Source organism: Maniola jurtina, chromosome 1 (genome assembly GCF_905333055.1).
Source record: "Maniola jurtina chromosome 1, ilManJurt1.1, whole genome shotgun sequence".
NCBI lineage: Eukaryota > Metazoa > Arthropoda > Insecta > Lepidoptera > Nymphalidae > Maniola > Maniola jurtina.
The window spans coordinates 13,271,018-13,288,763 of NC_060029.1; the positions used below are offsets into that span (position 1 = coordinate 13,271,018).

Genomic DNA, 17,746 nt, shown 5'->3' on the forward strand with positions numbered 1-17,746 from the left:
ACCAGTGACAAATTTATACTTGTCGATCGACTGAGACGCGATATATCGGATACGAAACGATTTATTGCACGCTCCATTGATCGATTTTGATGATTTCGACTTAGTCTTTGAGATGGTTGTAAGATTGCCCGAGGCTCGAATACATGAAATTATTGCGTTGTAATGTCAGCGATGGAGGGAGTTATCAAATAAAAGAGTTAGTTACGTGATAAAATCAGAAATGAGATCCGTAGAAGAAACGAGAATAACCAACATAGCTCACAAAGCTGAAGTGGTGGTAGAGGTGGCACATGGCTAGGCCTAGGACCAACAATTTTATTATTCGCAGCCATAACATTTCCTCGGTGTCGTATTTCTTCATTTCTCAGGGTCATGATCTCTCTCCTTTAATCAAAACATGATGGTAGGGATTTTCTCAATTTATACCCACAATACAATGAATCCTAAATACTGCACGTGGCACTATACTTACTCGTTTATTGGGTTTACCGGATTATAACAAATAGTAATTTTGTTCCTTGTGTATAGGCGTATTTATATACCTTATTCCGTATTTATGTTCCTTGTATAGGCGTTATTTGGCGGAACTCCGCAAAATAACGCCTATATATAGGTACGTCTGTTTCTATCCAACAGCTCTTACTCTATTCACCTAAGAACTTTCCGTTTACTGTTATTGAAGAATTTATATGTGTCTATTTGTTTGTTAGCTCAGGCAATGACATATAAATCTGTTATATTTATCGCTGAACTCCGTGGCTATTAAAAGGTGTTTCTTTATTGTGTGATAATTTAATTGATTATTTATGCGATTGGGTAGTGTATAACAGTATCTATAGATATGCCAACATCCAACTTCAATTTAGGTCGGATGATCTTGATTAGGCGTACCTATTAGTAGCTGTGCGTCTCTAGGTTTTAGGGTGGTTAGCTGAGCGACCCAACTTAGGATCCAATTCAATTATTTGGAAACTCTCGATAGAAGCTGCGATAACCTTGTGGTTTTTGCAGCGTGAGTTTATATTATATCGAGTGTGGTTATAGGTTAAACTCGTTTTCGATACTGGAAAGAGTCTAAACTTAAATCGCAATATTTTCCTATAAGAGAGAAAAGATTTCTATATAATTACCTACTTTACTGCTTGGAATGTTCGAACTCTTTCGCTAAGTTTCAGACTGATTGGCAAACGACTCGACTCAGTCAACGACTTAATTACTGGGTATTAGCCGACTTGTTGGCGCATCTAGTGAAGGCTATAAGGATTTGTTAGCACAGCCGTAGCCGTAAAGTGAATGTGAGGTGTGAATTGAAAGTGAGTTATTGATATACGCCTCTGGTGCAGTAATTCAGGCGCAGGTTTGCTTTAGAGGAAATTTCTATTCCAGTCAGAAAACCATTCCCACTTTAAATCAAATCAGTAGTTAGGGCAATTATCTTAGAATGAAATAATGTCTTTATTGAGAAGACTTTAAAAACCTTTTTAAGAAGTGGGCAACAGCTCTGAAAACCCCAGTTACAATATTAAAATAAGAAAGGAGCTATGAATTTATAAGACCGATATTCAGCAACGGCAGGAATACTCTGAAAAAGAACAAGTGTAAATTAAAAATTTATAACACCCCCGACAGGTGGTTACAGTAACTAGAAAAGAGCTGATAACTTTCAAACGGCTGGACCGATTTTTTTGGATTATAGCTAAAAACATTCTCGATTAAGCTACCTTTCAAACAAAAAAACTAAATTAAAATCGGTTCATTAGTTTAGGAGCTACGATACCACAGACAGATACACAGATACACATGTCAAACTTATAACAACCCTCTTTTTGGGTCGGGGGTTAAAAATCCATGATCGTGACTCATGAAAGATAGTAATAGTTCTGAACATACTCGTAAGTCAACAGGCAGACCAAGTTAAATAAATCTACAAAGAAACTGATTTTTGAGAGTTTGCCACTAACTCATAGTGGCGAAAAGATTCAAGATTGAATAATCCTCGTGTTCCTATAAACGAATGTAGGTAGTTATACCATTTTATCAGTCAATACGGTTGTATTTCCCTCGATCGGAACTTAAATCTCCCCTAATGAATTCCGCTCGTTCATTTGTAACTTTTTTAAGCGAATGCCCTGAATTTCGAACGGGTGACAGATTTTAAATTCTTCCCTTACACTTGTACATCTCCTTTTTTTGCCCGAGTTTGTATCAATAATGCATGACATGTAATTATTTTCGATAAAAGTTGTGAACGAAAAACCGATTTCGATTTACGATACACGGATTCTGCAAGTGAAATTCGGTGCTCGTATAATTTTCGAGCGAATCGATAAATAAAATATTACCATAATGTTTAGGTGTTATACAGTGTGTAGTGTTTTGTGCGTGAGGTTTTAGGCGTAATTAGGTATCGGGTAGGACGAGGATGGGATAAAAACAAATCCTGTCCATCGCTAGGACAGGTGACTGGCGAGTCGAGTGGCGCGTTGGCAGGCCAGCTCGATTCCTCGAACCGTGGATTAAATTGGCAAATCACCATTCAGCCCATGTAAGGCAACTCGGCGCCGGACAGCAAAAAAATTCACAGCGCTCCTAAGTAAATACAAATTTTAATTATCATATTGAACGTTTTGTTTTCATCTTCGATTCTTTATTTAAAAATGTACGGTCGAACGTGGACATTTATTTAATAGGATGCGCATATTGATAAGTTTTTCCGATATGCCTTGCGGTGGTCGACTTTTTCCGCAATGTTTAACATAGTTTTTGAGGCGCACGCGCAGTTCGTCCGGCGTCGCGCCCACTCCTGCGCACGTCGACGTAATTTACGATTCAGTACTTTGTTATTTTAAATAGTTTTTCGTGCTGATTCTCGCTTCCAGCATGATAGGCTATAAATCTGGTGCCAAAAATGAATGGACTCACATTTATTTTCACTGATTTTGGCGAGGAAATTAACTGTATTAGGGAACAATATTCATGGAAACTTTTAAAACGGTTTATTAAGACCTCCCCAGTGGTTTGAGACCAAAAAACGATTGGTTTCACAAACGTGACAAAAAATGTTGAGTGTAAAAACAGTTTTACTGTATGTAACTGAAGGGCAGATTATTCGTTTTATAAAGGCTTTTTAGGTGGCAGCCATGATTAGCCAATTAGGTATCTGGCTTGGTGTTGCGAATCGCTAATCACCGAAACGTTGCCTTACCACGGTTAGGGTACCACACACATACATTGAGGTCCTAATGTAGGTAGATAGCTTGAGTTTCTTGCTGGTCTTTCTTTATGGACCTACTTTTTGAACTATGCAGTGCGGTGATGCAGCCTTGACTTGTCATAAGCACTATAAAGTTAGCCAGCCATGTTACAAACATTTTGACCATCTTTCTCCCTAAAAAATAAATATTATTCCAATTGAATATATCTCACCAAACATTATTTTTTAATTACTTTAACTAATGCCGACCGAATCGAAAGCTCTTCTCTAATTCTGCAACCTCACCACTACTGTAATTAGTTCTTAAAAGGCATCTTCATAATCGTAACTGCGAACAATAGGCATCACACAAAAAGACCACTTCATGTCACGTCGGGAACCCGGGACCATTGGAGTACTTTGGACAAATTCATATTTTTATGGCCCTTTTGTGTTTTTTCTCACAGTTGAGAGGCATCTGAAGGAGCACGATCTGGTAATGCAGTGAGAGAGATGCTATCATGCCCATTAGAGGGCTGGGCATTGAGACATTTCGACACGTTCCATCTTCATTTGACTCCATAAACTGTTATTTTAGGACATCGCTAATAGCTTTATTACAGATCCCATTTGAGACTGGAATTATGAAGTTTTTTTGTGATGATATCTAGTTCATGTTCGATCATCCACCTCGATGAAAATAAGTCGCCAAGCGGGTCTGAGTTAGCAAACCCATTTCTACGCAATTCATAGGTAGCTGTACCTTGTGTATATATTAATATTGTACTTTTATACTATAACTATATGATGCCCGCGACTTCGTCCGCATGGATTAGGTAAGGTGATTTAAAACTTTTGATTTCTGGGATAAAAGTAATTTATGTCCATCTCCACGCTGCAAGCTATCTTTGAACAAGTAAATGACTCCTGCAATTACGTCTATACTTATGTGATTATGTGAATAGGGGTTTTTTTTTGTGGGAACTCTTTGATTTTCCGTGATCAAAAGTAGCCTATGCCCTTCCCAGTGAATTAAGTTATCTCTGTACCCGTTAAAACCGGTTAATCGGATGGCCATTAGAAGCTAGCAGACAGACAGGCAGACACACTTTCGCATTTATAATAGGTATTATTAGTATGGACTTTTTCATGCCAGTAAAAAAAGTGGTTCTGATGATAAAGTCGTCACTACATTTCCTGACAGAGTTCCCACGACGCGCCGACAGATAAGACGTCTCGTACGACGCATCTCGTTTCTGCAGCCTCATAATCATACTTTGTCGCCGCCACTCCGTCACCTGTTGACACGTGGTTGATATAAAATGCCAATAAATGTCACTTTTTATGACACATTCGCGGCGCGTATTCGGGTCACGTGCGCTCGTCAGATTTGTATCGAGGCTCGCGCTCCGCCACCCTCGCTCATGCCGACATTCGACTTGGTCATGACATCTGCTCCATCTGCTAATCTCGCCTCCCATCAGCGACTATTAACGCCCGAGGCGAATACTTTTCCGACAATCGTCTCATTAGCCTCACAGAGCTCGTAAAATCCTCGACATTGTCCTCGCAGCATTGTGCCAACGTCACGTACGAGAGCGCTAACAACGTGTGGACGATCGCGGGGAAGCGGAACGAATCCCGTGATCTATCCCGAATGCCATCCTCCCATTCCAGCTCTCTTTCATCAATATGTCTACACGATCGACTAAAAAAATCCAACGGTCCCGATTCATTATTAGGTACCTTTCTTCGTCGATCATCGATCGCCATTATCCTATTTAAAAGCGTCTCTTGATTTGTTCTTCGATTTTTTTGCCCGACGTTTCAATCCGGGACCCCAACAATGGGCGAGTTAAGAAAGATGTTTAAAAGTGTTTAGTTACGCTATTTTTTCACAATTTTTCAATTTAAACGGAATCGTGTATTTGAAGGGCCGGAAGGTGTCGTTACGGAGGTTACCAGTAACTAATAGTGTCTGGCGCACAATGGACCGAATAACATTATCCTTGTCAAACTTATGTCTACCACTTTGTATAAACGGATGAGGAAGCGCATCAATCATTCTTATTTGAAAATATTTACTTACGTAAGAAAAGTTTTCGGTGTATGCCTAATCTAGAAAATACACGGGAAGTGTGTTAAGTGCATATACTAGTAGGTCTTACCAAATCGAAATTCCACGGACGCGTACGAAGCGATTTGCTTCGTTGTTTCTGATACGCACTGATAGAGTATGGAAATACCCTTTCGGCTTCCGGTTTTCCCCGCTACTTAGTTATAATAGTTAAGTACATATACACTACTTTCAACCAAAGTGATCCTATAAGGGTTCCGGTTTTCCTTTTGAGGTACGAAACCCTAATAAAGAGTGAATAAGCACCTTCTAGGTAGGGACAATCCAACTTATGCTGCATTTGGCGTAATTGCATTGAAGCGCAAGCCTACATAGGTAGTTAGTTAAAAAAAGGCTCGACTGAAAAATTTTTCTGCAGGAGGCGGATAGAAAAGAGAAATTATGAAGTGGATAACATTATAAAATAAATTGAAGGAGAATCAGTTGAGATAACTCCAGTTAAAATATTAATTGGAGTAGAGTGCGGGGCGAGGAAGGTTCTCGGACCCACACGTAGCGTGAAATCGCGGGGCGCGGGAGCGGGCGCACCTGGCCACCAAGGACTGTCTTATTATTTGTTGTCTGCCATCTTCCACGCTCGTAAATTTCCACGTCAACGTGTGCGATGATTGTGGAAAAAACGAGATCGACAAAGCCTTTTCACACCCGGCGATATAGACATAAAGACGTACGGCCATTCGGTAAATACCACGATATAATGCGATCCCTCCGGTGGGCTCTTAATATGCGTGTATAATTTTTCGTCGTAATAAATTCGGATTGTAATGGCCGATCGCGATTGGTTTGAATGTTTAGTTGCGTTTTATTTTAATAAAATTTTCATCTGAAATTACGCCTCGGGACTGGTTTGTTTTTAATTGCCGCCACCTACGTGTTCCCAACGAAGCCTACAAAGTCATTGGCGGCCAATTTGCGACAAAGGTTTCATAAATAAATAAGTATTTTTATTGTCGTTTTGAAGCTTTTATTACTGCGGATAATTAAACAATCGGCTCTGGTGGCAGTTATTCTGAACTTCAATAACGTTTGTTTAATATGACTTACAAAGTTTGTCGCGCTTGGTGTAAGTACCTACACATCCTACCGATCTTTTTGTTGATTTGTATGGAGTAGGTACGTAGTACCTATTTGTAAATAGCTTGTCGTAATAATAAATAATACTATCATCTTCGTTTATTGCAGCTATAATATTTTGACAGTATATTATCACTAGCTGACTCTCTTTGAGTTTCCACGATAAAAAGTAGCCTATGTCACTCTCCAGGTCCTTAATTTTTTTATTATATCCATGCAAAAATTACGTCATTCCATTGCTCTCTTGCGGCATGATTGAAGGACAAAACAACAACAACACACACACTTTCCCATTTTTAGCTTAGGCACGCTTAGGTAGGTATGTATTTTACTTATGGATAGTGATGTCAGGTAGGTATGTTTTTAACCCCCGACCCAAAAAGAGGGGTGTTATAAGTTTGACGTGTGTATCTGTGTATCTGTCTGTGGCATCGGAGCTTCTAAACTAATGAACAGATTTTAATTTAGTTTTTTTTGTTTGAAAGGTGGCTTGATCGAGAGTGTTCTTAGCTATAATCCAAGAAAATCGGTTCAGAAGTTTGAAAGTTATCAGCTCTTTTCTAGGTACTATAACCTTCACTTGTCGGGGGTGTTATTTTTGATTTACACTTGTGGTTATAGTGCGCAGTACATGATAGCGTTTGCGGTCCATTGTTTAAATAACATTCACTGACCTCTCTTCATAATAGCACTAGCGTGAGGATTGGAACTCTTCGACAGCAGACTGGAACAGTTCCACCTGTGCCAGCGGAACTGATGCTGGCATTCCTTGACCGCCATCTGTAGACCCTCGAAGGCGATAGCTGCTGTATCGGCGGAGTCGTGGCACACGGATCTTTGCTCTCTGGTCAATCCACCGATAAGTCGGCAGGTAAGCGTCGAGCTGAGTTTCAGGTGGTGTGGAAGCATATTGTCTCTTGAGCTGTGAACAAAAAGAAGCTCAGTTAAAATAGTTCAAAAGTATTTTTTATGTAAGATGCATTCACTTTCCATCAGGTGTGATTGTGGTCAAGTGCTTGCCTGTAATAATGAATGAATGAATAATAGAGAGGCTCGCTTTTGACGACAATCATACCTGATGGAAACCTGTTTTATCAGGACTAGATTTGGACGCAATATGCTATGTTCACTTTTGTCTTGTATTGAAAGTATTCAGGTTATACCTACTTGGCAGTATATAGGTACATATTATTATCTACTAGCTGATGCCCGCGACTTAGTTCGCGTGGATGTAGGTTTTTTGAATTCCCGTGGGAACTCTTTTATTTTCCGGGATAAAAAGTAGCCTATGTGCTAATCCAGGGTATAATCTATCTCCATTCTGAATTTCAGCCCAATCCGTGTAGTAGTTTTTGCGTGAAGGAGTAACAAACATACACACACACACACACACACACACACACACACATACAAACTTTCTCCTTTATAATATTAGTGTGAAGTATGATGCTTGGCAGAAAACATTCTGGAAGGGTATTATTATACCTTAGCGGTCCGTACCTACCAGAAAAGTTGAGCATAAAAGTTAGAGGGACAGAAAAATTTTCCGTCTATGCTAAATGGCATATTTACGCATAGTTTACGTTAACTTGTAAAGTTATACTAGAGCATCAGATATTTGAGGTCTGCTACTCTATGGTCAAACTCAGTCACTGATAAAAGCTCGCTATCAACCTATAAATTTTTGACAACTGATTTCCTGCGTAGTTTCCTTTTGTACCTACTAATGGACTTAATAAAATTAGCGGAACAAAAACACACTAATAAGAACTACTAATAAGATTATCCGGCATTTAATTATGCATCATTATGTCACTGAGATTCGTGTCTACTGAAATTGACCGTTAATTGGAAGCTCATAACATTTTGTTATAATTAATAGTTCGAGAGATGATGGTAAAAAGCTATATAATTAACATACGTAGGTATACGGCTTGGATTGTAAAAACTGCATTAAAATCCAAGCTATAATTGAATACACAAACAAGAGAAAACTGCAACTTTGTTTAAGAGAAGCTACGAAACTTGTTATTGATGAAGCGTCGTCGTCGTCAACCGATAATGTCCACAGCTGGACATGGGTTTCCTGCAGCACCATGCAACCCCAATATCCGAAGCCTTGGGACTCAATGAGGCATGTCGATTAATCTGGTTCTCTATAGAATTCTCAGAAACAAAGATATCTGTAGGAGAATTTGATCACGATGAGTGTTTGAGCATTTTTATCAGCTTGAATTTTTTACACGACTTCTCAAAAAATAAGTGTACCGAATGTTTTCAGGGTTCATGTAGGTATGTACGTATGGGGGGTTTCTTTATTCCACCATAAATTTTACACCCGTATTCACAAACGTTACTATGGGGGTCTCATATAGTGCGCTCGAACGCTCAGTGTAGGTACCACCAATCAGATGACTGTATCACGTCAATTTACAGTGATCTGATTGGTGGAACCTAGACTATGCGTTCGAGAACACTGTGAGACCTCAGTAATGATTGTGAATACGGTCGTTAAATACCTTAACTTTAGAGGCAGGCTGTATCGATAGAATCCTTACATCCCTTACACATCCCGAGTGACTATTATTTAAAAAAAAAACAATATGCCGGCTCTATGGTGTCATTTTCAAAGTTGAAAAAAAAAATAGTTCCTTTTTCTGTTTATTTAAATTTTTTTAACCCGCGCCTTACTGCACGAGTCGCCTCAATGAAACGGTAATAGGTCGGTACCTATAAGTAAAGCTTTTTGGCAGGTTGTCTCTTGCACTCTAATTTATTTAAATCGATGTTATCACACGCGCCTTAGATATTTAATTAATGAAACAATTTGTATTCGCTCCCGAGTTTGAACAAATATTTTGAAAATATTCCGAAGTATTTCATGTTGGAATTATTTGGAGTATTTTAATTAATAATTTCGTATTCCCGGAACTGTTTCTCGGTTTTCTTAATTATAATAAGTATTTAAGTAAGGTTTCATCCTCCACTCATTGCAGCTGTACAGTTCGGCGAGATATTAACTAAAATGTAGGTATGTATTTCTTTGTGCACATAATATTAGGTATAGAATAAAAATATTCATAACCTTACCTACATATTCTTCATAAAATGGCCGTGCAAAGTCGGGGCGAGCAAAATTATTATAAAAATCCACATCCTCTTTTATGAAAAAAATGTAAAATATTATACATCGTGACAAGATTTCGTCACGTCTTGACATCAAGTTATCGTTAATCTGATGACCGGGCGGTCATGTCAGCGCGTGATTCACACTGAGTTTATCTTTGTTGGGGAATAAGTAGAGTTAAAAACGATTTCATACTTTTAGGTGTGGTCTCTTATCCTATAAAATCTAACACGGAAATGTCAAGTTAGAATAAAATACATACTATATTAAACAGGCACCTTATAATTTACTAGAATGATGCCCGGGATTTCTTCGCGTGGAATTAGTTTTAAAAGTAGTCTATGTTCGTCTCTGAGACTTACGCTAATTCAGACCTTTGATCAAAATTGCCACTGAGCCAGAGAGGTCGTCAAATTTTTACACCTGGCAGATTTTTTTTGCCTTAACTGATATTTCACGACCCATCAACATTTCAACACTAATATTATAAAGGCGAAAGTTTGTGTGTATGTATGTGTGGGTGTATGTTTGTTACTCCTTTACGTAAAAACTACTGGACGGATTGGCCTGAAATTTAGAATGGAAATAGATTATACCCTGGATTATCACATAGGCTACTTTTTATCCTGGAAAATCAAAGAGTTCTCACGGGATTTTTAACAACCTACATCCACGCGAAAGAAGTTGTGGGCATCAGCTAGTAGCCAAAAAAGTTTGTCCGTAGACTCATGGAACTAGGAATCAGTAGCTCGAATGCGATAGAATGACAGCTAAGAACGATCACAATCACCTCTGATTGGTTGATACTCGCTCACTATTAGCTCCAATGCATCGTTGCAACAAGAATACCATAAGTTTTTCCGCAATCGACCAACAGCTTAGCTTATAGACTAGACCAACTTTGTATAGGGCAAACATAAAACAGCGGAGGTGTTGAATGTTAATCAAAATAACAACATCGCAATGCAAAAATGATACAATGATTGTAAAGGCGGGTGCGTATCATTAAGATCATTAAACGAGTTGCTCGTCGCAACCCTTTAATGACAGCGGCGTTCCTGAGCGTGGGAAGGTAACGAGATAACTTACACAGTTATGTAAAGACGGAAAACGGTGTTTGTCTTTTGTTATGAACGCGTTTAGAGTTCCGTAACGTTAAAGTTTGTATCATTCGAAACAAAACATGTTAAACTCTCAATTGTCTTTTAATAGAATAAAGCCTAATAAATAGCCTGGCCAACCCTGATTATGGGCCGGCATTTTTGTAGCACGCTCCTAGTGTCAAAAGATGCGTAAACTCCACGCCAATATCACAGCCAATAATATCTATGTAAGTAGTCTGTGTCGTTACGCGCACGTGTCCAACTCACAAGCGTACGAATTTGTCTTCAATTTTAAAACACAATTGTGGCTTTGCCTATACGATATCTTTGCTGCCTGACATCAACTATACACCTTAAACTAGAGTCTACAACTTCAGATTCAGCTTGGAGATTTTTTCTCGCAGGCAAACTTAAAGAAAAGGCCGGGCCAGTATGATGGAAGCCGGTTGAGTAAATGCTACATCAATCATTGCTACAGTTTCAGTTGTTGTGATGGGTGAATTTATGCCTATTTTTACTACAACAATGCGTTTCAGCCCATAGTGAGAGTGTCACTCAATCAGAAGTGATTGCAACCGTTACACTGTAGCTGTAATTTTTACACTATTTTTTCATGTTTTTAAAATACTTAGGTATATTCGCAGATCATTTGAATGACTAAATGCAAAAAGGACACTTTTTCACAAAAAAAAAAATTTCTATCATTTTGGTGTTAGATGGGCACCTTATCCTTGTTGTTCTCATACATTTACGATATTGCCAAAACATGGTTTAGTGCAAAAAGGCACTTGCCACTGTCGAATTAAAAAAAATATTTCGTTAAAAATGGACAAGTGCCCTTTTTCCATTAACAATCCATTCATTTACAAACAATTTATCTATAGGTATATGTACCTGTCTACCCACTTAACTACTCGAAAAATAATACTTATTATGTAAAAGTCACGGAACCCAGCGTTTCGCTTTCAACCATCGAAATAATATGCTTTCAGCTCTTTGTAATTTGTATCATGACACTTTCCAAAGTGCAATTAACTGATAACAGATGGAGCTAGTTCTTGGAAGTTAAATAGATGTGTACACACCTTAAACTATTTACAAACCTGGATACTTTAGTCTAGAGATGGACCATTTCACAGTTCTCATGTGAAAAATCACGTGAAAAGTTTTTCATACGTCTATGTTTCTTACTATCTTACTTAAAGTAGTAAAAATTAGTAAGTAAAATTAGTAAATAAGTAAATCACGAATATTACATTTTATCCCAATTTTTTTTTCGCGCGCGTTTGGTCATCGACCCGAGATAAGACGCTAAGGGAGTGTGAAAGCGAGCATTTGCTATTTGCAAACGATTGTAAGTGCCAGAAAATTCATTTTCCTTGGAAAATCACCTGTAAAATATCAGCGCTATTAATCTTGATCATAATTTCATCGTTAAATTAACGTAGCAAATAGCAAACAAAAAAAATATTGTAAGTGCTTTTGAAACATAAATTTGATTTGATTCGCAAATCACCAATGTACCTAATCACTATGAAGAATATGAAAATTATTTAAAAATCGTCATAATACCCATCTCTACTTAAAAGACCTGTTTAGTAGAATCTGTAACGGACACAGACCAAAATTAAACAATCTGTTGGCTGTAATGTACTTTCTGGATCTTGGATGGAACGTAAAAAACTGACGTTATACTGTTAGGTTATTCTGATAGGTATTTTCGTAGCATAAAATATGGTAGTCAAGGAAAAGGCGAACCTGTAATCAATATCCCACCAAAAACATTTCATGTAAAAAGTTAGCCAAGACTCACAAGTTCATAATGTTTTCACTGTTAAAAAGTTATGAGATCTCTAGTAGAGCCAAGCCCCTAGCTGAGCTTAGATTTGTGCTGGCCATGGGACCTATCCCAAGTCCAAAGTAATATAGCTCTTAAATGTTCTTGACTATATCACATTTATAACAATAAATAACAAATCACTCTACTTACAAGCTCTGATTCTACAAACCCTACATCTTGGTAAAAAAAAAGACGGCTTGGCCGTTTAATAACTTTTAACGTTTAATATGTTATGTCATGTAATAGTTTTACGAACATTAAACGGCCAAGCCGTACTTTTTTTACCAAGATATAGGGTTTGTAGAATCAGAGCTTGTAAGTAGAGTGATTTGTTATTTATTGTTATAAATGTGATATAGTCAAGAACATTTAAGAGCTATATTACTTTGGACTTGGGATAGGTCCCATGGCCAGTACAAATCTAAGCTCAGCTAGGGGCTTGGCTCTACTAGAGATCTCATAACTTTTTAACAGTGAAAACATTATGAACTTGTGAGTCTTGGCTAACTTTTTACATGAAATGTTTTTGGTGGGATTTCATTTCTTTTTGGTAGGTGCCCTAAATTTTTTTTGGATCTATTTCTTGTAGGTACATCATTTTCATGGCCCACTCTCTATCGTTACCTCTTTTTTTAAAAGCTTTTATTCAACTTGCAATATACTCGTATGTAAGTATATTTGTTCGGGTGGAATCTTGCAACTCAATTTTGAAGCAGATATACCAAATTTCAGTCTTTTAGGACTTCAGGAAACACAGAGATACTTGGTACGTTTGATAAATCTGCCACGGACATCTTATCCTGTAAACTTTAGTATTCGAGCAACAGATTTTACAGATATGCATCTCATATACGAGGGGATGAAGGGGGACCCGATTTCTTAATTTATCTGTTGTTCATAATTCTTGAAATACCTACTTAATGCCAAATTTCAGTCTTCTAGGACTTCAGAAAGTACCCTAGAATTTGTGACTAGAGGTTTTGAATGTCGATAAATCTGAAACTATAAAATCAAGACAATTGATACTCAGTACGTTTAATGAATCTGCCAAGGACATCTTATCCTGAAAATATCAGCATTCTACCGACAGAATTTACAGATTTGCTTTTCCCATAAGAGGCGTAGAGGGGTGCATTGCCAATTTCTTAATTTTCCTGTAGTTTGTATGCAATTTCTAGTCTACATACCAAATTTCAGCCTTCTAGGACTTCTGGAAGTACCCTAGAATTACAGACTAGAAGTTTTGACTGCCAATAAATCTGAAACTATATAAGCTAGACAATTGATACTCAGTGCATTTAATAAATCTGCCAAGGACATCTTATCTTGAAAATATCAGCATTCTAGCAACAGAATTTACAGATTTGCTTTTCTCATATGAGTCGTAGGGGGGGGGGGGGGGGGGGGGATTTCCAATTTCTTAATTTTCCTGTAGTTTGTATGCAATTTCTAGTCTACATACCAAATTTCAGCCTTCTAGGACTTCGGGAAGTACCCTAGAATTACAGACTAGAAGTTTTGACTGTCAATAAATCTGAAACTATAAAAGCTAGACAATTGATACTCAATGCGTTTAATAAATCTGCCAAGGACATCTTATCCTGAAAATATCAGCATTCTAGCGATAGAATTTACAGATTTGCTTTTCTCATAAGAGGCGTAGAAGGGGGGCATTGCCAATTTCTTAATTTTCCTGTAGTTTGTATGCAATTTCTAGTCTACATACCAAATTTCAGCCTTCTAGGACTTCGGGAAGTACCCTAGAATTACAGACTAGAAGTTTTGACTGTCAATAAATCTGAAACTATAAAAGCTAGACAATTGATACTCAATGCGTTTAATAGATTTGCCAAGGACATCTTATCCTGAAAATATCAGCATTCTAGCGATAGAATTTACAGATTTGCTTTTCTCATAAGAGGCGTAGAAGGGGGGCATTGCCAATTTCTTAATTTTCCTGTAGTTTGTATGCAATTTCTAGTCTACATACCAAATTTCAGCCTTCTAGGACTTCGGGAAGTACCCTAGAATTACAGACTAGAAGTTTGACTGTCAATAAATCTGAAACTATAAAAGCTAGACAATTGATACTCAATGCGTTTAATAGATCTGCCAAGGACATTTTATCCTGAAAATATCAGCATTCTAGCGACAGAATTTACAGATTTGCTTTACTCATAAGAGGCGTAGAGGGGGGGCATTGCCAATTTCTTAATTTTCCTGTAGTTTGTATGCAATTTCTAGTCTACATACCAAATTTCAGCCTTCTAGGACTTCTGGAAGTACCCTAGAATTACAGACTATGAATAGTGATGATCATCAGTGAGGGACGAAAACGGCGTATTTTAGGTATCAATAAATCTGTAACCATAAAAGCTAGATATTTGATACTTAGTATATTTGGTACATTTGCTGAGGACACCTTATACTGAAAATTTCAGCTTTCTAGCGCCATCCAGACCGAAGTTATGACGGGTCGAAAATACGGCGAAACACTTCGAGAAAAAGGTACTACGTAGCGCCCCGGCCGCCGTTTGGCTCGTCTTGGCGGGGGCACTGCCGTGCCCCCTGATAAAAGTAGGTACATATCGGACTTTCAAGGCAAAATTGACGCCAGATAAGTTGTCCAAACGTGTAAGAACAGTAATAAATGTGAAGACCTCGCAACCAAGACCGAAATTACGATAGCAGTTCAACATTGAATTACCCACAGTAAAATAAAGTGCGCAGTTTTCTTTGCCACCGTGATTTGTGTATGATGTAAGATAAAATTAGTTTTTCAGCACAAATCGCCCCTCGGAAGGGAATTAACCAGCAGCTAACAGCTTTTTCCAACAAGTCGTTAAACTCGGTGATCCAATTAAAACCCCAGCCAGAGCTTAATATAATTGCTTCGAAAATTCCACTCGACGAGATAAAAACAATAATTTCGTGCTTTAAGACCCGAGCCAGTAAAAAATAATAAATCCAATGTCGGGGCCGCCCGATGAAATGCTACGATACTCATTCAGAAAGGTTATTTCAATACAAATTACAGCTACTTGCGTTGCTTCTCTCTGCATGCCGACAATTCTGCAAATACTTTTCTCTTCTCTAACCCGCGCGTGCATAAAGACTCCAACAAAAACTGGCTACACGAAAATCATCTTTATTCCTCTTTCATCTGAAGCTAGAGTCGCGTGAAGTGGTATGCAAATACGATGTTTTTATTGTGCGCACTGAACGGTCTGATTGAAATTCCATGTTCCAACAATGTGTACCCGTGCTTGGTACCTATTTGCTCAGCTTATAATGTACATACAGCACTAGCGAACCGATTCGGATTCGCGTGTTATTCTCTAAACATAAGAAAAAAGCAAGAAATTCCGTCACGAATAGAAATGATGATTAACTTTTATGGTTATAATAATTATAAGTAAGTAGTATCTGCCCTGAAAACTATATAGCTAATAAAATATCTATATAAAATTAATAGCAGTGAAACAACATCCGTTATGTCGTTGAACTCTATGTAACTTAACTTTTTTACAAGCTTAGGAAATATTACTACCTATACCTACCCTGGTAGGTATATGTAGTAATAGATACACAAAATTATCAGTTGAAATAAATACATATATTTAAGTATTTCTACAAAATTTCAATTTCTTGAACTTTGAACTCAGAAATTGTTGGAAAATATATTTAAGTATACCTAAATATTTTTGTGAAAAAAGAATTTAAAGTTTCTGAAAATTTTAGTGATATCCTGTTAAGTACTTTTGTTTTATTTGCTTTAAATTATCGTTTAAATTTAATTATAACGAGTTTCTGATTTTCTCTTTCCAAAGCGTTTTTTTAAAAGGCAGAACTTTTCCTTTCTTGATTTCGGTAAGAATCTCACAGTTTTCCTATTCGGTAGATAATAAGTAGTACCTAGACAATAATCAGTCCTTTCCTTTGAAAAGTTCTCCCTTTAGAATGGAAATACTTTTGGAAGAAAAAAATCAAAAGGATTTTTTTCTCAATGAACTAAGGTAAGTGTACTTAAGTCGTAGATTTCGTAGAGGTATTATAAAATCTTGAAAAAGCCTTAAGTTAACTACCAATAGACCGACTCTACGCTATAATATATTAACGCAGATAAACTAAGTACGATGTACATAATTTGTAGAATCCCTTAAAAGTGTTACCAATTTACGCAATTAGTTGAATCGATTAAAGCTATCCTTTCTGTATAGAACGCTTTGTGAATTAAGAGGGATAATGCATTTAAAAATGCCTCGAGCTTCAGAGTTAATAGCTTGATAAAGAACTCTACTTAGGAGTTATATTTAGTTTTAAAGGACTTTTACTATTATTCAAGAGGAAGGTTTTACTTATACTTAGTCAGGACTTTTAAGATCTGGAATTATAATTTGTTTAATACGAAATGATGAAATTACTCATCACTATAAGGTCAAGTTGCATGACAGGTGATTAAAGTTACGTTACATTTATTAAACTTTGACCATCTATAAAAAGCAATACGGGTTGCGTAAGTTTTTTTTTTTTAAAGAATATTAGCCATTTTAATCATGACTAACATTCCCCTTTCCCCTCCAACTAAGCATAAAGCTTGTGCTAGGAGTGGGTACGACCATGGTACGACAATAGTGCAACGGCTGGGGTTTGAACCGCCGACCTTTCGGAATTCAGTCCACTCCTATAACCGTTGACCTATTGAAGTATAATTTAGGCTTATTTGAGTTAGGCTGCACATCGCCATTTGGTCCAAAGTTATTGTTAACTTTGGAAGAGGATGGGTCAGAATTTGCATTCTGACCCATTTTGCTTTTGTTGACCGTAACCTCATGCAACTAGATCTAACTTAATCAATTTATCCTGACGTAGGGATACGAATATATCCATACGAAGAATATAGATACTGAATAGCCAAATCGTGTAAGTATGTTGCTGTGTTTTGTTCAATGTACTATGTTTGCGCTGTGGTCTGATATAAAAGAATATTTATTTATTTAAATCATACGTTTTTTTTATGTTCAAGAACCTCTCTTTTAAATCCAATTACTGATAAATAAACTAATAAACTTGTAAATAGATTGCGCTTTTTTATAGTCAAAGTGATTAAATGTTTCTTGTTAGTATACAAGTTTAATTTTACTATGGACCATTTCCTTAAACTGGCTTCCCACGACGATATTACACGATCGACAAACAAGCCTCAAATAAAGCATAGGTAGTAGCCAATGCTCGACGTTCGTTCACACATCTGAAATGTTTTGTGTAAAAG

The 17,746-nt window shown here is 37.3% G+C and overlaps 1 protein-coding gene across 1 annotated transcript in view; it reads right to left on the minus strand.

The window, feature by feature from the left end:
- Nucleotides 1-17,746, minus strand: part of LOC123876857 (protein Wnt-10a) — a 57,694-nt gene that overhangs the window by 35,372 nt on the left and 4,576 nt on the right. Inside the window, exon 2 of the mRNA XM_045923277.1 lies at nt 7,079-7,326. Within this exon, the coding sequence (XP_045779233.1) occupies nt 7,079-7,326 (248 nt within the window). The remainder of the gene's footprint in view (nt 1-7,078; nt 7,327-17,746) is intronic.